This window comes from Cyberlindnera jadinii (genome assembly GCF_001661405.1).
Source record: "Cyberlindnera jadinii NRRL Y-1542 unplaced genomic scaffold CYBJAscaffold_3, whole genome shotgun sequence".
Classification (NCBI taxonomy): Eukaryota; Fungi; Ascomycota; class Saccharomycetes; order Phaffomycetales; family Wickerhamomycetaceae; genus Williopsis; species Williopsis jadinii.
Genome location: NW_017963654.1, coordinates 773,705 through 794,496, shown reverse-complemented (window position 1 = coordinate 794,496; position 20,792 = coordinate 773,705). Strand labels below are relative to the sequence as shown.

At 46.3% G+C, this 20,792-nt stretch overlaps 13 protein-coding genes and 1 non-coding gene across 14 annotated transcripts; 8 read left to right on the top strand and 6 right to left on the bottom strand.

The window, feature by feature from the left end:
- Positions 1-69: 69 nt before the first annotated feature.
- CSR1 (Csr1p) lies at positions 70-3,666 on the bottom strand (the record flags this gene model as incomplete). The annotated part of the gene is made up of 4 exons (XM_020213610.1): positions 70-2,033; positions 2,086-2,196; positions 2,274-2,278; positions 2,381-3,666. The coding sequence occupies 4 exons, from the start codon at positions 3,664-3,666 to the stop codon at positions 70-72; spliced, it is 3,366 nt and encodes a 1,121-aa protein (XP_020071957.1).
- A 428-nt stretch (positions 3,667-4,094) lies between these two features.
- On the bottom strand, positions 4,095-5,108 carry VAM7 (Vam7p; the record flags this gene model as incomplete). The annotated part of the gene is made up of 1 exon (XM_020213609.1): positions 4,095-5,108. One exon carries the CDS (start codon positions 5,106-5,108, stop codon positions 4,095-4,097), a length of 1,014 nt encoding a protein of 337 aa, XP_020071956.1.
- A 264-nt stretch (positions 5,109-5,372) lies between these two features.
- On the top strand, positions 5,373-6,561 carry SKI8 (SKI complex subunit WD repeat protein SKI8; the record flags this gene model as incomplete). The annotated part of the gene is made up of 2 exons (XM_020216277.1): positions 5,373-5,379; positions 5,465-6,561. The coding sequence occupies 2 exons, from the start codon at positions 5,373-5,375 to the stop codon at positions 6,559-6,561; spliced, it is 1,104 nt and encodes a 367-aa protein (XP_020071955.1).
- Positions 6,562-6,637: 76 nt separating this feature from the next.
- Positions 6,638-8,421, bottom strand: CYBJADRAFT_161401 (uncharacterized protein; the record flags this gene model as incomplete). Its single annotated transcript, XM_020213608.1, has 2 exons — positions 6,638-8,283; positions 8,340-8,421. The coding sequence occupies 2 exons, from the start codon at positions 8,419-8,421 to the stop codon at positions 6,638-6,640; spliced, it is 1,728 nt and encodes a 575-aa protein (XP_020071954.1).
- A 360-nt stretch (positions 8,422-8,781) lies between these two features.
- Positions 8,782-9,412, top strand: ALB1 (Alb1p). Its single transcript, XM_020214584.1, has one exon. It carries the CDS (start codon positions 8,837-8,839, stop codon positions 9,311-9,313), a length of 477 nt encoding a protein of 158 aa, XP_020071953.1. The 5' UTR covers positions 8,782-8,836; the 3' UTR covers positions 9,314-9,412.
- On the bottom strand, positions 9,367-10,221 carry RPE1 (ribulose-phosphate 3-epimerase RPE1). Its single transcript, XM_020214583.1, has one exon. The coding sequence runs from the start codon at positions 10,142-10,144 to the stop codon at positions 9,440-9,442; it is 705 nt and encodes a 234-aa protein (XP_020071952.1). The 5' UTR covers positions 10,145-10,221; the 3' UTR covers positions 9,367-9,439.
- A 146-nt stretch (positions 10,222-10,367) lies between these two features.
- CYBJADRAFT_t46 lies at positions 10,368-10,454 on the bottom strand. The gene has a single exon. It is a non-coding gene; the product is annotated as a tRNA-Tyr (tRNA).
- A 426-nt stretch (positions 10,455-10,880) lies between these two features.
- On the top strand, positions 10,881-11,174 carry CYBJADRAFT_64579 (uncharacterized protein). The gene has a single exon (XM_020217844.1). It carries the CDS (start codon positions 10,957-10,959, stop codon positions 11,131-11,133), a length of 177 nt encoding a protein of 58 aa, XP_020071951.1. The 5' UTR covers positions 10,881-10,956; the 3' UTR covers positions 11,134-11,174.
- A 1,784-nt stretch (positions 11,175-12,958) lies between these two features.
- On the top strand, positions 12,959-13,579 carry CYBJADRAFT_171921 (uncharacterized protein; the record flags this gene model as incomplete). Its single annotated transcript, XM_020216276.1, has 1 exon — positions 12,959-13,579. The coding sequence occupies one exon, from the start codon at positions 12,959-12,961 to the stop codon at positions 13,577-13,579; it is 621 nt and encodes a 206-aa protein (XP_020071950.1).
- Positions 13,580-14,606: 1,027 nt separating this feature from the next.
- CYBJADRAFT_171920 (uncharacterized protein) lies at positions 14,607-15,215 on the top strand (the record flags this gene model as incomplete). Its single annotated transcript, XM_020216275.1, has 1 exon — positions 14,607-15,215. One exon carries the CDS (start codon positions 14,607-14,609, stop codon positions 15,213-15,215), a length of 609 nt encoding a protein of 202 aa, XP_020071949.1.
- A 318-nt stretch (positions 15,216-15,533) lies between these two features.
- MRPS17 (mitochondrial 37S ribosomal protein uS17m) lies at positions 15,534-16,376 on the top strand. The gene has a single exon (XM_020217331.1). The coding sequence runs from the start codon at positions 15,548-15,550 to the stop codon at positions 16,313-16,315; it is 768 nt and encodes a 255-aa protein (XP_020071948.1). The 5' UTR covers positions 15,534-15,547; the 3' UTR covers positions 16,316-16,376.
- Positions 16,377-17,099: 723 nt separating this feature from the next.
- CYBJADRAFT_166688 (uncharacterized protein) lies at positions 17,100-18,079 on the top strand. The gene has a single exon (XM_020214582.1). It carries the CDS (start codon positions 17,235-17,237, stop codon positions 17,625-17,627), a length of 393 nt encoding a protein of 130 aa, XP_020071947.1. The 5' UTR covers positions 17,100-17,234; the 3' UTR covers positions 17,628-18,079.
- Positions 18,080-18,388: 309 nt separating this feature from the next.
- Positions 18,389-19,096, top strand: CYBJADRAFT_171917 (Rab family GTPase; the record flags this gene model as incomplete). Its single annotated transcript, XM_020216274.1, has 1 exon — positions 18,389-19,096. One exon carries the CDS (start codon positions 18,389-18,391, stop codon positions 19,094-19,096), a length of 708 nt encoding a protein of 235 aa, XP_020071946.1.
- A 103-nt stretch (positions 19,097-19,199) lies between these two features.
- Positions 19,200-20,534, bottom strand: TRM11 (tRNA (guanine-N2-)-methyltransferase; the record flags this gene model as incomplete). Its single annotated transcript, XM_020213607.1, has 1 exon — positions 19,200-20,534. The coding sequence occupies one exon, from the start codon at positions 20,532-20,534 to the stop codon at positions 19,200-19,202; it is 1,335 nt and encodes a 444-aa protein (XP_020071945.1).
- Between the last annotated feature and the right edge of the window lie 258 nt (positions 20,535-20,792).

Below are 20,792 nucleotides of genomic sequence, written 5' to 3'. Positions count from 1 at the left end.
GGCTTGTTCATAGATTCACTTATACACTTGTACATACTCATAAGACATATAGTAAAGGATGTTAAAGCATCAACGCTTATCCACTAGACTTTTCAGGTGGGAGAATAATAGATCCGCAAGTCCAACATACCCTAGCTTTCCGAGTTCCTTCAGTATGTCCACTCTCAAGCTCTCATAATCTGTTGTTAACCACTTGGAATCCTCAGATTCCAATAACTCCACTACAGAGGTTGCTGTAAGTGGACCTTCATGCCTAGTTTCACACTCTGGCTCGTTGTCTTCGATCTGTCTTAAGATTCGAGCAGTGATTGATGCAAAAGCTGGAGCATGGTGTAAGTTGAACAAGGATCTAAAGTTTGAATGACTATCAAATAGTGGGAAGTTATTTGCAAACGACGACGTAAAGGCAAGGCTCAGTCCACATGCCGTCTGTGAGTTCTTCCCAAGCTCGAAAGCCTTGTTTCTCCATGTGAGATTACAGATATCCACAACATAGGAGTTATGAAGATTTGTCAATGCTGTCACTTCAACTGATGGCTCTGCATCCTTCAGTATAGATTTGCAGAAGTTCAAGTGGCTGCAAACCTCTGAGAATATTACTGGATTATCCATAAACAACAAAGTGTAGATGATGGACTGTGGCAGTACAATATCCTCCACTCTGAGAGTGTCCTTATTCTTCACCGTTTGGAAAAATCTGATAAACCCAATGACAGATAAACCAACAACTCCACTGTACTGTGTCACTTGTAAGATCTTAGGGATCGATCTAATAACACTGTGGAGGATTGCCGAAAACCTTGAAACTTGGTCTCCTATTTCAAATGCCCTTCTCAGCAGTCTTGCTAGTGACTCTAGATACTCACAAATGCATGATATTTCCCAATTGAAACAAGATTTGTTGTATTTATCCACCAGTGATTCCAAATCGTTCATGTTTGAAGACCCCAAGGTTTCAAAGAAACTCCATATAAAAGAGCCATGCTCTTTAATCAAGGATGAAACATCTTCGTTGTTTAGCAGGAACTCCAGGACTGCTGATGGGACTTCACCTGTGAATAACACATATCTTTGTAAGTTCTCCAGCAGAGTTCTCTGCTGTGAACGTGGAGTAAAGAGGAAGTCTCTTAGTAGCACAGCAATCCAATTGTTCAATCCTTGAAGCTCATGTGGGTCATGTCTCAGTGCTAAAAGGATAAGAGAGAAGTTTGATGAGTCTCCTAGGACTAAACCCCAATCTTTGGACAATTCCAAAGTGTCCAGGCATTGAACAAATTCTGCTGTGTTTGTAACGTTTTGCAAGCACATTGTCGAAGTTGATGGTCTATAATTGATCCTGTTGAAAGCTGACTGCTGCTTTCTGCGTTTCAGTTGCGTACTAAATTGGTCCATATACATCAGTTCCTGTTTCACAGCACTGGAATCTCCGCCTCTGAGTTTTATGAGTTCGTTCAAGTACATTTCATCTGGGTGACGGAACACCGAGCTCTTCACCCTCGGGAAGGTGTCCAGGATATCCTGATATTTATATTCCCTGTATGATAGTGCTAGTGCGATTATATGCTCTGACGAGCTCTTCTGGTGCAGCTTGAGCAGCCTGTTTATCCTAACCTCTGTGACGTGATGTCTCTTTGTCGCTAAGAATAGAAGATGCGCAACTTGTGGCCGAATATACGAGTACTCCAAGTAATTGAACAGCAGCCCGTATATTCTATCAATCACTTCAGGTTCAATGAAAGCATACACGGCTATTAGCCATGTCAATAATGCGCTTTGCACCCCATGCGATATCTTCTTCTTGCTGGTAATTGAATTACCTAACGAGGAACAGATCATGTAAACACATTCCTTGGGCACCTGTCCCTTGAAGTACAGAAACGACCGTATGATCCTGCTCCTCTGGCCAGATGTCAGTGCTGAACTCGCATCAGTGAGCACTCCAATGAGAATCACCAAGTCATTGGACGACAGCCCTTGTTCCCTTATGGGTAGATGGTCCACTTCTGATAAAACATCCGTAGCCTTGAGCGACGCTATCGACAAAGTTAATACAGGTCCAGTGCGTGCACATAGGATCATACTCACGGTCCTGGAACTGTCGTATCACACGGGATATCTCCATTCTGGCCGTCGATGGACACTTGAACACCTCAGTATGGGTATTAATCTTTGTCGATTGCCATGGTAACATTCTCCCTTTAGGAAGAAGTTCGTGTTTGTTTACATTTCAACACCCAAACACCCAAACATCCAAACACCGCATGTTGGCTTACATAATCTACATAGTGGTAAACGATTCAACAGTGCGCTTCACTCTCATAAAAGGGCTATCTAAGTGGTGGTTTACGGGCATCACAGAGGTGCCTTCAAGCTGACACACCCCATTCTATCAAAGTTATTCTTTGATCTGATATATGGGTCCAAACGGATGTAATTTGCAGCCAATGCCTTACCCAATTTGCGCTTCTCTTCTCTCCACTTGTTGTTCTCCTCATCGTTTGTAGATTCGATCCATCTTACCGTGGCGTCGATGAACTGCTGGACCAACTCTTCACGCTCCTTTTTGATCTTATCCCTTGTCTCTGTGTCCAACATCAGCTTGTCATCTTCAGGGTTTGGTTCGATCCAAGTTGGCTGGAATTGATCACCACCGTCAATGTCCTTTGGAATCCACTTGTTCTCGATGTGCTTCTCCAAATCTTTCAAGTTCTTGGTGAAATGGATCTTGGATGCAACGACGGGATCCAACCAGTTCTTGATGATGTTCCAAATCGGTGGGAACACCCATGGGGCCTTGTGGATGAATAGTCTACCCAGGGATTCAGGGTAATGGGCCTCAAAGACACCAACCATGAATTTCACCGGAGCATACTCCATATTGGCCAAGGAGAACCCTGACATGTCAAAGATAATGGACGCAGAGTCGACTGGCTCTTGCAAGACCAATCTGCAGATCTCAATGACAAGTAAGGTGTATCTTTCCAAGTCTTTCTCAGTCTGTTCGTTTGCGTGGTGCAATCTAGGTCTAATGACGACAATTGGTCTCCCTTCACGGTCAACACCCCTAAAGTATGCCTTCGACAACTTCAACTGTAGGATAAACCCTGAATTGGCGTCTTCCTGGAACGGTTTCAGATCACCCTCCCACAGCAGCTGGTCAACGTTACTCTCCTTGGCCCTCCAGTGTAACGTTGAGCTGAACATGGCCATTGTCTTATCGGTATCCCATTTTCTGGCCCTCAGGAATCTCAGCATCAAGTTGTCCGGCGTATCTGTTCTTAAAAACTCCCAAAAGTTCTTGTAGATGTCATCCGGCTGTAAATCTTTCAGCGACTCATGGATCATCTTGTGCGTGTATCCCGACTCAATCGATTCCCTCGTTCTCGTCGTCGTCAACGCGAGCTCCTGTTCTTCACTATGCGAGCTGTGTGACTTCTTGCCCTTACGCAGGAACCCAAACTTCTTCTTCTTCGGCTTATCCTCGCTCAACGACCCGTTCAGCGACGCCTTCGTCGACGACCGGGACTGAGCAGCAGGACGCTGTTCAGACACCGTGACCGGCGTGCCCCAGAATCTCAGCATGTGCATCCAAATCTCCTTCAGCTTGGCCTCCTCATCCTTGCTCAGCGTGTCAAAGTGGCCTGGTGCCTCAGATGCCGCAGTCATACCGAAACGCTGCCCTTGTATCGATTCCTGTGCTCTCTCTCTTGCCCAACGGTTTGGATCAAAACAGAAGCAATTGTTGATTTTTTTGCGCCCTCTCTGTCCGCCCAAAGGAAACCCGGCTGGAGGAGAATTTTGCCAAACGAGCCGCCGCCTACGCGGAGGGAGAAATTTTTGTAAACAAACGGATTCCCGCCTACGAACGCACTGGAGCCGGCACGCCAGCGCGTCTTCCCAGGCAGGGCCCGCTGAGCTCGCGGGAGGAGAGTCCCACTACGGCTCCCACCATATCTCCCACTACACAATGAACGCCCTTCCTACAGCTTGATCAACAACCCCTGTAGTTCCAATCCCTGGTGCTCCGATCCCCGGTGCTCTGGAAGAGGAAGGTGGGTTGCCTGGGCAGGCTCTTGGTCCCAATTGGCTGTATTTCATGTAAATTTACCAACTCTTTTCCTTGCATAGTGGAGCTTGTTACCCACACGGTCCACCTCGCCGTCGAGCTCATCGAGCAGCTCATTTTGCAGTTGCAACTCGTCGTTGATGGCAATGCCCAGCTCACGCTGTTTCTGGATGGTACTGTGCAGCTGGTGTAGCTCTTCGTCCTGCCTGACAAAGTCCTGTTTCTGTAGTTGTAGCAGTTGGTGGTTGTCCAGTGCCCTGGTGCGATCTGTCTCTTGCGGCTCTCCAATGACACGTCTTCCCTTGAACAGCTCTGTCTTGGAGCCCATGGGAGGCGGCCTCTTCACACCGACATCGTCGCTGTCATGGACGTTTCGAAGCAGAGACTCGACGTCGCCGTGCTCCCTCTTCAGCGAGTTGAGCAGGTCAATACGTCTCTTCCTCTCGCCGTCGCCCATCTGTGCCATCTCCAGCCCCCTGGACAGCGCGTCGAACGTTGTTCTGCTCAGTATCAGCTTCTTACGACACTCGCCAGGATCAACAAACACCTTGCACCTGGCGTCCTGTAGCATCGTCTTGGCCTCCCTGGCGGTGTCGAGCCACGTTGTGACGTCCACTATCGGCCCGTCGTGCCTGTGGGCCATGGCCCACGCATCCTTAACCAGCTCTTTGGTCTGCTCGTTGGCGTTGGAGAACGTCCCAGGGGCCAGGTTCAGAAACTCTCTGAACGGCAACGACTTCCTCCACTTGGTGTTGATCTTATCGTTTATACATTCTTGCAGAAACCGCTCCAGCACAACCCTTCTCTCCTCGGCAAGCGCACCGTTCTTGACGCTACTCCTTAGAAGGGTCTTCCTGGGGAACTTGTAGGGCATTTGATCGGAGTACAGCGACTCCAGCTCCTTCTTCAGCGTGGCAAAGTCGGAGTACCGCTTCGTCAGCGTGTAGCTCTTGGACCCGCCTATTCTCACGAGAACGTGGAACTGCGTATAGCTGCCGTCGTCGCTGGTTGACGTGTGTGGGATGGTCACCTTGATATCCATCTGAGCCCCGTGTGCTTGCGTGCCGCCCTGTGTGCTTGCGTACCGCCCTGTGTCCTTCTGCCCACTCCAGCTATCGCCAGCGGCCCTTCCTCCTTGTTGATGTTGATGTTGATGTTGATAGGGCGCACACCACCAGCACCAGGCTCGCTGTCTCAGCGCCTGTGGAAGGAGAAAAAATCACCAGCCGGGCATCTCGTAGCAGTTTACTACATCCACAGGCCGACAGACAGACAGGCACCAGCCAGAGCAACAGGACTAGCAAATATGGTACGTAACAGTTGTACAGAGGAAGGATCGCGGCACGCTGATGAACTAACGTGTGTAATAGAGTAAACAGTTCATCTCGACGGCAACAGCTGGCCGTTCGCACGGCTCTGATGTGTACGCTGTGACTGTGACGAAGCAGCACACCGTCACCGCCTCTGGTGATGGGTTCCTGAAGTTCTGGAAGAACTCGGTTACAGAGGTTGATGCGCCAAGGGATAACGTTGAGTCGGTGTTCATCGACAAGACGGGCTTGCACCACGTTGATTCGTTCCAGGATACGTTCCAGAATGAGAGAATGTCGTTGATAGCCACGGTGACCTTTTCAGGGAGGATAGTGTTGCTGAGAGTGACTCAACAAGGTGGAATTGAGAGGCTGGACGTGGACTTGGAGGCCAAGTCCACGTACTGGGCTGTCAGGTTCCTGAAAGACCACTTGGGCAAGGCTCATAAGCTTGCTGCCACCACACCTTGCGGTGTTACTAAGATTTGGAACTTTGAGATTGGCGATGACGGTGTACCAAGCTTCACTGTCCATGGTGAAGTGAAATCACAGTCCGGGTCATTCGCAACTTGTTTAGACTTGAACTCTGAACAGAACATACTGGCGACTGGCTACCAGAACGGTGATGTTGTGCTGACGCAGTTGGACACTGCGAAAGCGGTGTACACGTTCCGCAGCTTTGGCCTGAAGGGCTCGTCGCAGTCCTCGTCATCGGTGAGATGCGTGAGATTCTCTCCCTTGGGAAAGATACTGAGTATTGCTTCCGATTCCGGCTCTTATGGAACAGTGACTCTGTACGATACCAAGTACGGTGAGAATGTGGGTTCCTTGACGATCCCATCGCACTCCACTTCGACAAGTGTTGGTGCCTACGCGCATGAGAACTGGGTGTTTGAAGTGGACTTCAACGAATCCGGTGAACATTTGGCTACAGCTGGTTACGACGGTAAAGTTCGTATTTGGAACGTTGAAACCAGGGAACGAGAAGCCACGTTAAACCTGTCGCCAACCGACGTTGACGACGAGGACATTGTGGAGGAAGAAGACGGCTTGTGCTCTGCAGTGGGGGTGAAGTTCATCCCACCAGGCGTGAGAGGTGGTGCAGGTGGCGATAGCAACGATGGCTTAGTCGTAATATCTCTAGATAGAGGTATTAGATGGTACAGGGAAGCTGGTGGTATCTAAGCTGTCCTAATTCTAACGCGTGGGAGCTTCCATTCGTGCTATTGTATTGTTTGTGTATTAGTTCATAGTGCTACGTTCACCTTTCCTCAGATTCCAACGAGGTAGCTGTTGAATAATGAGACCCTGACTCTATCCAGTTATCGTTCAACATGACGCTGTTGCGATAGGCAAAGCTCACAGGGAATGAGTCGACATTAACTGTGCCATGGTCTCCTCTGTTGCAGAGCTCAGCACTTCTTTCCCTTGTCTTCTGTGCTGACTCAGGTGTGTCAACAATTGACGACGTTGGAGAGGCCAATTGGCATAGGGAAATGATATCCTCTTTATCTAGCTGTGCAAATTCCTCTGTACGGACCAGTTCACCCCAGTTCTGCAGACAGATCATCGCTGCGTTATGTGCAATGATCTCCTCTTGTGCGATCCTAGCCCTGCTCAAAACCATCAACACCTCACCAAGTTCCATGGGTATAGGATTGAGCCACGATAATGCCTTTTCTCTCAATTCAGGCAATCTGTAAACGTTACTCAGTATCAGCAGCCCAGTGACAATATCGGTGGATCTATCATGTACGTCGTTTGTATAGAGATACTCTATGAAGGCCTTCACCCATTTCACCGGCTCAGGTATAAATAATGAGCCAACCTGTGATTCTGCCATCCCACTGTTCTCAATCATCTCAAAGTGAGGCCACCTGGAATACAATATTAGCTTATGCACGGGTATTGGCTCCGATTTAAAGGACTCGAGCTCTTCAAACGGTATGTCAGAACGAGCTAGTCTGTTGTTCTGTGATAATCCATAGATCTTGTAGTCACTGAACTTTTCATCGAAGAGCAGTTTGGCGAAATCAGAGGTCCATGAGCCACTGTGCTGTTTGGAGCAAAGCTCTGAGAAGTTTATGGACAGAATGTGGGATAGCTCGTAGTCGTACGTGGCATCCATGGTTTCCTCTGTCAATGCGTATCCCACGAGGTAAAGCCGGCCATTTGTGAAGAAGCTGATCTTCCACGTGTGGTTCAACAAATAGCTCAGGTTTGGTGATATAACCACTTTATGCCTCAGATTCCTCAAGTCGTATACGCCGACCCATGGATTCACGCGTTCCCACGACCATGAAGGCACAACAACATCAAGGACAAAATCTGGATTGCCTGTTTGGACAAAGATATGAGAGATGTCATCCTTTTGAGCCTGGTGTATCAGAGTGGTCCCTGTCGTATAGGTCTTGAGGTCAAACCACGTGAGTTCCGAGATACGTGCGGTTTCCTTGTTGAACCCACCAAATGCCCATAGCTTATCGCCCTGGTGGACCAGACTGTGGTCAAATCTCCCTATAAATTGGCTTGGTTCACCCCACGTCGAAGTTGGTATATGGAAGGCAAACATATCATCATAAGGCTCCAATTTCTCGGGCTTCAGCCCTCCAGATATGAACATGAATTCACCATTGGTGGACAGAGTCGCAGCATGTCTTGATCTCGGCTTCGGAGGAGTCCCGTTCTGCTCCACAGCCTCCCAAGTGCACGTCACCGTGTTGTAAAGTAGCATCTCTTCTCCGTGGAACTCCTCCTGTCTCTCTGTAACGTCACTCGTACACCCTCCATATATCAGCACCTTGCCATCGCCGATGTATACAGCAGAGTGTCCCTCACGATAGACATGCCCCGGACGAGAATCCCATCTGCTGCTCGTGGTGTCGAGCACGTAGACGTACCCGTCCACTATCATACACTGAGTTAGTAGCACATTCACACATCGCCATTAGCAACACACTTACGCTTGTCATCTTCGTCAAACCCCCCAAACAGGAACAGCTTCCCTTCTCCAATGACACAATGAGAGGCCTTCACTCTGGACATCGGCTTGAACCCAGAGATCTCGTTCAAAACAACGCTCCCAGGCCCATCCTCAGTCACCAGCGAACTCATTTGACTCCGTAGCTATTGTTTACAGGCTTTTTCGCAATCCTTTGGCGTGTCCGCAACCTCTGCTGATGTCTTGAAGATGCTTATACGATATGAAATGTCCGTGTAGAAAAAGTGTCAAGAGCTCTGCTTTGAGACAAAAAAAGAAAGGTGTCCAATGATTCCCAAAACGGCAATTGTCCGCTTGGGGATATCCGAGGGCGATTTGTCCCAAGTGCCTCGAGTTCCGAGGGCTTTTTTATATAGGGGGAAAATTTTTAAGCCAGCTGCGATGAGATGAGATGAGATGGGACGTGGTGTTGGTGTGTGGATAGGACAATATTCATAAAGCTGAACTGATTGATACGCCATGCCTTCCAGAAACTCCGTCAACAAGCCAAAGGATACACTAAATCAGGCGAGAAAGCGTGCGTCTCTTGCTAAGAAGCGTGCTGCTCGTGTGAGAAAGGGCCTTATTGCACCACCTCGTTCTAGCACATCGTCGTCTTCTGGCCAGCCAAAGAGCACAGCTGTTGCGCTGTACTCTGGAGCTAAGCCAACCGGTGCGGTCACCACGAAGACCCTGTCGAACAAGAGACTCAAAAAGATCGAAAGAAACAAGAAATACGTTGCGAAGAGAAACGAACAGGTCTTGATCGATGCCCAGGCACAGGCTGAAGACAGCATGGAGATTGACGATGCCGAACCAGCAGCAGCTCAGGTTCAAAAATCAAAGATAAATACCGTTAAGGATGCTCTCTGGTCAGTGATTGAGGACAGTGCAGCATCGGGCTTCATAATGGAGGCCAACGGTGAAGGAACTACTCTTGGTGGTCCAGTGTTTTAGTTGATGCTCTAGTAATCTTATTTTTATGACTAGAATTGGGGTTTGAATATCTAGGGAGGTTCTTTTGTACATCGGTTATAATAGTGCTATTGAATTTTTGTACACGTTTGTAGATATACGTTCATTTCAATCCTTCAATCCCTTGGCCTCTAGCTCTTGGTCAACTTCAGATCTCAAGATACGAATAATCTGTTCTGGAGATGGGGCAGCAAAGATGGCAGTACCAGCAACGATGACATTGGCACCAGCCTTTGCAGCCTGTGGGATGGTTGCGGCACCCAAACCACCATCGACTTGAATGTCCAACTTTGGGAACTTGGCTCTCAAGGCTTCAACCTTTGGCATCATTTCAGGCATGAACTTCTGACCACCGAAACCTGGCTCAACGGTCATAACCAATGCCATATCGAGATATGGGGCCAGCTCATAGAGAACATCAACTGGAGTACCTGGCTTGATAGCACAGGCTGCTCTGATGTTGTGGCTCTTGATGAGTTTCACCAACTCAAGTGGGTTCTCAGTGGCCTCGTAATGGAAGGTGAACTGGTCAGCACCAACTTTGGCAAACTCACCAACCCACTTCTCCGGTTCTGCAACCATCATATGGCAATCGAAGAAAGCCTTTGGCTTGGAAACACCATCGCCACGGGGAACTGCCTTACGCAGGGAATCAACGATTGGAACACCAAGGGTGATGTTTGGAACGAAATGGCCATCCATGACATCAATGTGCAACCAGTCAGCACCGGCACCAAGAACCTTGTGGCATTCACAGCCCAAGTTGGCAAAGTCACAGGCCAAAATTGAAGGAGCGATGATCGATTTCACCATTTTCACGTTGATTTGTGCTTTGTATTCACGTACTGACACACAGCAACAACGTTGAAATGTCAATTCAGCTCCGGAGAACAGTTCACCAGATGTAAAAAGAACCAATTGCGCATCGAATCGGAAATGCGGTGGAAGCAGCGATGAATTTTGTGTTGCCCCGGTAGCACAATCTGTGTCGCCTACCGATTTATGGTGCATGAATTTTCCGAGGAAAAAAAATAAATCTCTCGGGGGCGATTCGAACGCCCGATGTTCAGATGACTTTGTAACATTACAGTCTGACGCCTTAAACCAACTTGGCCACCGAGAGGTATTGTTGATGCGTTGGTCAATATTGTTTGGGAAGTTGGTTTGATGAAGATGGCTGTCTCTCAATTTTGCTTATAAAGTTATCACTGAATACTAATCCTTCTGGGATGCTCAGTTGTCATTTACCCATTTGGGTCCCTCTGTTAGTCCAAATCATACCAAATCAACGGCTCATGTGTCTGCTTAGGTACGGTTATACCCCTTTACCATGTATCGTCTTTAGTGAAGGTGTTCGGGTGTTACATGGCCCAAACTGCGCTAAGAGACGATAATCGTTCCATAATGCTGGAACAATTATACACGACGATGTCTCGATAATCGTTATGGTTTTAGGAGAGAGGTTGTGGTGTTATTGTGTTATGGTATCTTGTAATATGTAATTCAATATGATTCAACAAATGTCTACTGCAATCGTTTTTTATACTAAGTCAGTGTCATTAGTCTTTGCTTGAATATTCTGATGCAAAATGAACGTATCAGTTTTAAATAAAATATGTTAAATCATGTATGATATTCCTGTTATTATCAGGTTATTGTTGTTAAATATCAATGTTGTTTTCCATATTTTCCATTCCATGATATCCATAAACTGTTGGAATTGGTCAGTGTTGATTGAGGCTTCATTTATTCACATGTACAAGTGCAATACTTCACTGAGTCACTCAGCAAGCCATCTTTAAGTAAATTTAGTGGGTTGGGATGAACAGGTATTCGAGAAAACACCACTTCAACAATCTATGACTTAAGCGTAGAGTTGGAACTTGATGTCCATGTATTCGATACAGGTCTCAGCTTTCATGCGTTGGGACTTCTTTCTCAACATTTGCGAGAAGATCATTCAGGTGAATTGTAAATTGGGAAATATATCGTGTATACCCTTAACCAAGCAACTGATGAAGCTGCTTTTCTCCACAAGTTGCTTACCTTTGATTCATTTCAATAAATAGAGAGCAAAAACATTTCCCCATGTCCCAAAGACTTTGAACACGAAGAGGAAAACATGGAGCTGAGTTTTTGTTAAAATGATTACTATTGGTTGATCTTCGTTTCAATTTGGATGAAGCAATAAAGCTCACAAATTTCAAAGAACATACCCTGCTAGTTAGTGGCTCTCACTCACTGGTGAAATAGCTATCTGATGCCACAGTGTAAGTTTTTTGCTTCAGGCCTTGTTAAGATTTATTCAACATGGTGAATACTCAAAAAGTGCTTATGAATCATGCAATCAGTGAAGTGGCAAGTGCGTGTCATTTACACACACGTCCAACTCTGAAAATAACAGGTAGATACAACCTTTCTGCTCTTGAGACCCATTGCACCTCTTAGGGACAAATTCAAGTAGTTAAGGTGAGTAAATCCTCTAGATGTAAATTGGCATATGCATATGTGTGAAATTTATGCGTATTAGTTCTTGGCTTTAAGACCTTGATCAGAATACAGAAACGATACTCAGTAATTTTTATCGAGCGGGTGCTTTCCAGTATGTTTACCTATTCTAATCTCTACTTTACCTGTTGGGTCAAGTGTCTGTTAATTTGGAGTCAAGCTTGTTCAGTTAAGATAGGACGAGGTGCATAACTGGGAAATACCAATGATGCTATCATAACTTGGCAACAACACCACAGTTATAACGCTGTTTAATATTGATACAACCGTCATAATTGTCGATTTAACTGATCTGTGGCCTTTGACAATCAAAAGTGCTAAACCAGTGGCTTCCCCCATATCTTCCTTCATGAGATATGCTCACAGATATATACCTCAGCCTATGATAACATGACAATTGCTAGGTTGCATATCATCCTAGAAAGTGAACCTTAAATAGGGAATTTTTGATATATGAGATCTCTAAGTTATAACTCCTGAGCCAGGAAACAGGTATTGGTATACATATTGCGATGATTTCATTGGAATAGAGTAAACAAGACATGCCAAAACTAGAAAAGGCGTGATACTGTACCATTTTACCGAGCCTTTGTTATACAATGAGGCACTTTACGATCGAATGTCAACAGCAAACACCTTTGGCTAAAGATGAATGTTATAGCTTCCACACCAAACTTATACCTAGCCTGCAAATCTGTAGGCTCAAACCAATAAATAATACCAGGTGTTCATATCTGTTAAAGAGTTGCAACTTGGAACTTGCTACTAAAGTTACATCTTGTTTCACGCTCCCGAAAAAGTACTGACGCAGGAGAAGTAACTAAGAGTACATATAGTTGCATTGATGGACACAACAACAGGATACAAATACCGAGAAGGTATGAGGCATTAGAGGTTGATAAAGGTCAACCTGAAGATAATATCAACATATGGGAAGGAAAACACATTGATGGTGCACAGATGCCAACTCATGAGTCAATAATCACACCGGTGATGTTGGTTTGAGCGAATTCTAATTCAATCAGTTATATTCTCAGTTATAGAAAAGGGCCTTTGTTCCCTCCTTTGAATAACAACTCTATGGTTTAAAATCATCGCTAAAAGTACAAGGTTACAACAATGAGGTGCTCCACATCTTCTATTCTCGCTCTTGTATTGGGTGCAGGTGTTTCTGTTGTCCCAGTTGCCATAGCTAAACCTCAAGGTGTTGCAATCACAGAAGATGCAGGAGCCTCGTATTCAGTAGTATCAGCTCCAAGTGCAAATGAGACACCAAGCCTGGCTTTGTCTTTGCCTGGTTCTTCTGACCTGGTCAGTACTGGTGCTGCTCTCGGCGGGGTCACCAAGCTTTTGAGTAGTATCACTGGGCTGCTGAAGAGAACCACATTGCCAGCGAAAGCTGTTGGTGATATCGTTTCTGTTATAGTTGGCTTGGTTAATGGGATATTGAAATCCCTGGGTAGCATCACTGACTTGTCTGAGCTCACCAATGCCATGAAGAGCTTATTAGCTCAAGCTATTTCTGCTCTAGAGGGTCTTTTGGAGAAAAGAGTATTGGATACTACACTGAATGCCGGGTTAGCTCGGATTATCTCGACTTTCATGACTCTGCTCACTGTGTTTGTTCATAGATGGTCGGGTATTCTTGGTAACTTGTTGTCTTTGAATTTCATTGGCGTTGTTAGTTACTTATTGAGCTATCTTTTGTCGATTTTGACCACCTTATTGTCCGCTTTGTAAGCCAGAGCGTTCTCTTATGCCTTCTCTCAGACGTATTCGATTCTTGAGTGCCATTGGCGTACAATACATATTCGATTTATTGAAAAACAGCAATGTAGCATGTATTTAGCATTTGTCATATATATGGCTCATCTTACTGTTGCTATTCAGTTTAGAATGTCTTACAATGAGACATAACGTGGTACATGTGTCATAATGGTGCCGGTTGCATCACAGCATATCTGGTTATTATTATCAGTTGGGATTATGCATAGAGATCTCCCTAATTTCAAGTATACTGTGGTGAGAAGAGAAACAAGTAGACCATGCTCAAATAATATTTGCTTAAGCGCAGTTCTCAATGATGCGAGCAAATAAGCAGTGAGTATCGGTAAAACTCGACATCATGTGGCGTCTTCCTCTACAAAGATATTCCGTGATTGATGATAATAAGACCAATGATACTCAATTCTGATGCAATTTCAAAAAGTACGCTACCTCTTGAAAGGGAAGAACCGAGAATGAGGAAGCATGCCATATTAAGCTAGTTTTAACTGATAGAGTCGAAGCAGCATTGTGTCCGAGATTCAGTCTTATAGCTATTTGAGAGGCTCGAGAAGACTGATAGCGAGCCATATGTATAGTACGATTTGAATAGCTATTTGTAAATGTACAGAATTCAGACTTGATCTGTATTATCGTATTGGTGCCTTTCTTCTCAGCGACACACCAAACCCCAGCTGATGTGTTTCAGATTATGGCGCAATTTCAGTGTTTCTCCCTTTCTTTTCAATGATGCCAGATGATGCTCATATGGCACACAAGTTTCAACGAGCACAGTAGTTCGCCAGATGATCAACATGAAACCCCTGTGTTGCCTTTAGAAATCACACAATTGATTTGCGGAAATGGTCCATGGATCAGAAAACCCATACTTGTATACCCAACAGGGGATATTTCGAGTATAAAAGTAGACCTAAATCATGGTCTACTCCAATATTGAAGTTGTAGTCTCCAATCTACCACCAGTATCCGAATCTAATCTGAAATGAAGTTCTCCTCCTCTTCCATCGTTGCCCTCTGTTTGGCCACCTTTGTCATTGCAGCTCCAGCTGCTGTTGCAGGCCCACAGGCCGTTGCTATTGCTCATGACGATGCTACCAGCGCCGTTGTTGCTACAACTTCTACTGAACCTGCTCAGACCTCTGCCGTTGTCTTGCCAGCGGACGGGTATGACGCAGCCTCCGTCTCTTTGGTCAACATCACTGGGATTTTGAACCAACTTGTCGGTGTTGTTGAAGGCACTGTTTATCCAACAGAGATCGTCAGAGAAGTCATCTCGGTGGTTGTCACTCTTTTGAACGATACCCTGGACGCACTGGGCTCCCTCACCAACCACGAGGACATTGCAGACTCCCTGGAGGCTTCGTTGCAGAAGGCGTTGAACCTCTTGGACAACATCGTCACTACTCTTGGTATCGAAAACTCCGTCAACGAGGAGATCACTGCCTACATTGACAATGTCAAGGCCCTGGTGACCCTCTTGGTCACCACCATCTCCAACGTCTCTGGCGAGTTGAAGCACTTCAACTTGGATGGTGCGCTGCGTGCTTTGCTAGCTGGTGTGCTCAACATCTTGAGTAAGCTCGTCTACTAAGCTCACAACAGCTATGTTTCCACTTTTTTATCACTTCTTCTAAAGCTTTAGCAACTATTTGACCGATTGATTAAACTAATAAACAAATATTGAAGATCTTCAAACATGCTCACGACCGTAGAAACATGGCTAAATGCAACCAACAAAAGTGCGTATGACATCTACCGGCCAGAAGTGTTACCCTACCTAACCTCATGCGAATTTTTTTCGTCCGCTCTGTCTTTGTCCTCGAGGAAGCCGCTTCCCGTAGACAAAAGTGAAAAATTGGACAAATTGGTACCCATCGAACAGGACATAACTCTCGAAGGACAAGGGATCTAAACTGTTTAAGAATGGCTCGTCAGAACTTCATAGGCCTTGTGGTATCGCAGGGTAAAATGAACAAGACCGTGAAGGTCCAAGTTGAGAGAAAGACTTTCAACAGAATCATCAACAAGGAGATTATGAAGAGAAAGAACTTCCTGGTGCATGACGAAGGTAACATTGCTCGAGAAGGTGATATTGTGCGTATCGAGGCCTGCCGTCCGTTGTCAGCGAAGAAGAACTTTGCCATTGCCGAGATTAGAAAGAACAAGGGTTCCCAGTTTGCCAAATACGACCAGGTTGCCAAGCAGCAGGTTTTACTCGAGGAGAACGAGAAGACCAAAGAGTTTTTGGACAGAAGAGCCAAAACCGAGCTGGAGATCAAGAACAACAGCTCACTGATATCGGACCTGTCCTTCATCGCCAAGGGTGTTGTGACTGCACAAGGCGAGCTGAGTGCCGAAGAGACAGAGAAGATTGCGCAGATTAAGGAGAAGTATGGAATCAAGAGCTGGCCCCCACAGAAGGAGGTTCTAGAGCTAGAGATCCAAACCCTCAAGGAGAAGGTGAGATCGCTACAGGACACAATTGACTTTGTCGACCCAGTGCTATCCAAGCTCATGGAGGAGGAGTACGCTGCCAGGGTTGACGACCTGTTGAAGGAGGTTTCAAAGAAGGAGCCATCAGAGTTGAAGAAGGGTGTTAAGAAGAACATCTTGAGAAAGTACCTCTTGAAGAACCCGGAGGCTGCGAGGGAGAAGTTTAGAGATGTGATTGAACAAGTGAAGAGTCAGTGAAGTTAGGATTCGTCGTTTCTTGTATATATGAAATTAGGAAGAGAATAAAATACAAATGGCCTATTGCTGAGCGTACGGTAGACCCAGACGGTGGTATCAAAAAATTTTCCCTGTTTCCAATATTGAACTTGTACGAACAAAACAATGGAGTAGTATGGGGTATTAAATGCATCAGATCAAGTACTTGAAACCATTGACCATCTCGAGGAACAGTTCAGCTGTAAGGAGTGACAGAAAAGACCCACAGTATGAGCTTTCCACCACTATATCTCTAACAAATGACCTCGGGGAGCAATTCTTCTATGGGGAAACTGTTGTTACTTTCCAGGTGAGACTGTACGAGAAGAGACGATTCACAGAGGCTTACACCATTGTGAGCACTTTAACGGAGAAATGGTGTCCTGGTGACAGAGCCATGAACTTCAAAGCATGTTTATCTGGGAAAGAGCTTAACCCGAGTGGTACTGGTGGGTTTGTATCGGTATACACCAGCATTGATGACGATGCTGAAGTGCACGATGCAATGAATTACGAAGATCTCGACACGACTGAAATGATCGATCAAACACTGGAAGGAACTGACGTAGTGGATGTGTTTAGAGGTTATGAAACTGAAATGGTGAGGAATACTGGAGTGCAGTTCATTCCCATATCGAGCGATCTACTGGAGGTGCCTCAGATTAACCAAGAGTTACCAATCAAGACCGATAGGATTGCCCTAAGGACACTCAACGGCGTAAAAATCTACGAGGAGTTATCTGGAAGCATTGCAAGACATCTGTGGGATGCTGGTAATCTAGTGGTGAGTCTACCAAGAGATGAGCTGATCAGTTTCTTATTTAAAGGAGACACAATCTTGGATCACGACCGTTTGAACATATTGGAACTCGGCACAGGTATTGGTGTGGTCTCCATCAAGATGAGCAAACACTTCCCCAATTCCAAGGTGTGTGCCACTGATCTTGACGACGCCAGAGAGATTTGTCAGATGAACATCGATCTCAACGGATGTGATAACTGTTCATTCGAGGAGCTCGACTGGGAAGTTGAAGAGCAAAATGGGGTAAAGTGGGACGTCATCATCGTTACTGACTGCACATACAACCCATTGTACTACGATGCACTACTCCATGTCTTACAGAGGGAAAGCTCATCCCATACCGTTGTCCTGATAGCACACAAGTTCAGAGAGCCATTATCAGAGAGTGAATTCTTCACCAAGTGTATGGCCAATTTCACACTGCAAAGACAACGTTGGTACTCAGACTCGTCAACGTTGATCCACATGGGTCTGTATAGGTGTCAGAAGTGATAACGGTGCCCGCAATCACCATCATGGGTGCTTCCTCCTACATCCAAAGAGGTGGTTGGTATGGGGAATGTTGGACGAGACATGTCTCGTACGACACTTGATTGGACAAATGGTTTGTACCTACATCCCAGTTGGAACGGCTCCCACGCGTACTGTGAGCCGTCGTTTTTCAATACATACAATTGGACACATTTGTAGGAACCGAAACAGCACACAAAGAGCCCTTGTTCAGTGGCGATGGACATGATGGTGAAATAGCCATTGATCGAGGTAACCAAAAGCATCTGTCCAACTGTCCATGGTCCCAAGCTGTGTCTGTCTGTCCGTCTGGGGTTTTGAGTTTGTCTGCTTTTTTTTAGTCTTGTCCACCGGGCGCGATTTAGTACACCTTTGTCCCAAATTCCACGCCAAAGAGACACACAGACAAACGAGACAAAAAAATAAGGCCATCGGCTCTGTGTGGACAAAGGGCCAACAACAAAAAAACAGACAACTTTGTAGCGGGCTCAAAAAACACACACAAGCACGCCGGACAAACAGACAAATTGACCTTGGATCACCGGACAAGGAGGAGCTTGCGGGAAGGAACAGCTGAAGAAGAGGACGGGAGTGGAAGCAATCAAACATAATCGCCCGTGATGAGTGAAAAGAAGGAGAAGAGACGAAGCTACATACGGAATTCCAGCGGGAGCCCGATAGTGCCCATAAGCGCAGCGTTCCAGTCCAGCAACATCAACATCAATCATCAATTGACGTCGACGATGAGGTCGGTGTCTGACCCAGTGGAGAGCGTACACACCGTGGCACACGACCCGAGCTACAGCACGCGAGTAAAGACGAGCAACGTGATCAAGCTCTTGCTCATCGGAGATGCCAGCGTAGGGAAGTCGTCACTCATAATCAGCTACTGCGATGACATCTTCCTGGAGAACAGTACGAAGACCACGGTTGGCGTGGATCTCAAGGTGAAGGTGGTGAATGTCGACGGGAGCTTCTTCAAAACGGTTATATGGGACACTGCAGGACAGGAGAGATACCGTAACGTTATACCGTCGTTGTACAAGGGAACCAACGGGGTGATGTTGACGTACGACGTTACAGACCCGAAGTCCTTCTTGGGGCTATACCACTGGATTCAGGAGTGTTATGAGAACTGCGACACTTCGAGGACGGTGTTCTATTTGGTTGGCAATAAGCTGGACCAGGAGAACAAGGCCGTATGTAAAGACGACGTCAAGAAGCTCTTGACGTTTGTCAAGGAGAAGTACCCGGGCTTCAAGATCAACGCAGCCTTCGAGGTGAGTGCCAAATACTCGTCGCTGGTTTATGGGCTGTTCGACACAGTGATAAAGGACCTCGTGGAAAACAGATGCTATTTTGACGAACAACGGCTGCGAAATAAGAGAAGCATCGACTTATCAACCACGAGAGATGATCTGACCAGGAAGAACTCATGTTGCTCATATTGATTGGGGGGAAAGAACTACACACAGTACACACAGGAAGGAACACATGTTCCAACATTTTTTTTGATTAACTTCATTGCATGCTCTTTATTTCTAATTATATTCATCATTCTTCCTTCTCTTGGTCAGCAAGAGTTGTACCTTCCCCTCTACGTGATCTAAAGTACATCTTTCTAAACTCTTGGTGCATGGTTACTGCTCTGTTCTCCTCGCCGTTGTACCCATCACCGTGATTGACGTAGACGAGAAGCCTTCTTGACCACTTGTTGAACTCCTGGACGAGGTGGTGCTTCAGTTCGAGGTTTCTATGCAACGGGATGATGGTTGGTTCAAAGTTATCGTTGGCAGTTGGCATCCAAAATGCCAGTCTTCCTCCTATTGGCAATCTGCGTGAGGCGAACTCCAAAAGGTCGTATAGCAGTGAATCGAGCTCGTAGGGCTTCTTGGTTGGAATGTAATCTTTCTTCAGGTATGCCTTTTCTCCATCAATCTCAATGTTCTCCTTACCTTCGAATCTCTCTGGGTTCTTTGCGCCCAGCACCTTCAGTCCTTCTCTGATTCCATAAGGTGGATCGCACACGATGGTGTCGATCACCAAGTCGTCTCGCAGAGCATTGTGGGTGAAGTCCATGGTCAGCACGTCCATAAACAGGTGTGGCATTCCATACTGCTTGAAGTTGGCCTTTATATTGGCGTTGCCCTTACCTTTGATCAAGCGTCCGTCGATGTCAGACCCCACTGTAAGGCATCCATAATGGGCACCGGCAACGAGGAAAGACCCAGTTCCAACAAACGGGTCGTACATGATGCTCCCCGGCACACAGTGTGCCAAATTACACGTCACCAACGCCAGTTCTGCTTCAAACGTGGTGGTGCCAATGTACTTTCTTTTCTTCAAGTCGTACTTCTCCAGCACTCCTCTCGATCTCCCACTAAGCTCAACTTCTCTTCCAAAGTAGTACTTGCTAGGCAACTCGGCAGCGTCATGCTCAGTCGGTGGGGTGTAATGCTCCAAGATGGTGAACACCTGGTCAGGGTTCTTCATTCTGATGGCACCGTGGAAGTCCAGGTAGCCAAATCTCTCTATCAGTCTGATCTTTTCAACGTTTGATCTCTTACCCTTGTACGCCAAAACGTCAAATTTGAAAGTACACTGGTTGTACTTCTCCCACAGATGAGACGATCTTCTCTTCACATCCTGGTGCAATTCCTCTTCAGTGTCACCGACTCCCCAGAGCTCATAGATACCCCTGGACAGGATGCCACGGGACACGAGCTTGGATGCCTGGTCATCGTTCTCCAATCGTACAATCAGAAATGGGCTCTTCTCATCGTGTCCCGAGAGGTCCACTTCAAATTTGTACAGATCAGCTAAGGCTCGCAGTTCTGCCACCCTGAAGGTTGGATGTTGCTGTGCAAGGAATATCACGTACTCTTTCATGGTGGACAAGTGGGCTTCTCCGTGGTGGGCTTCTCCGTGGTGGGCTTCTCCGTGATGGCTTCAGTGCTTTATGTCCTCTTCTCCATGCGATGACCTCTCGAAGATTTTTCTCTCTTGAAGCTTTACGCAAATTTGGCGAAACCAGCCGAAAAAAGAACGTGAGTGAAAAAAAAACGACAATCTCTGTCCGGACAAATTCGCGAAAAAAAACTTTTCTCTTTGCCTCCTTCAACATTTGTCCCAAACGGGGGTTTCCCA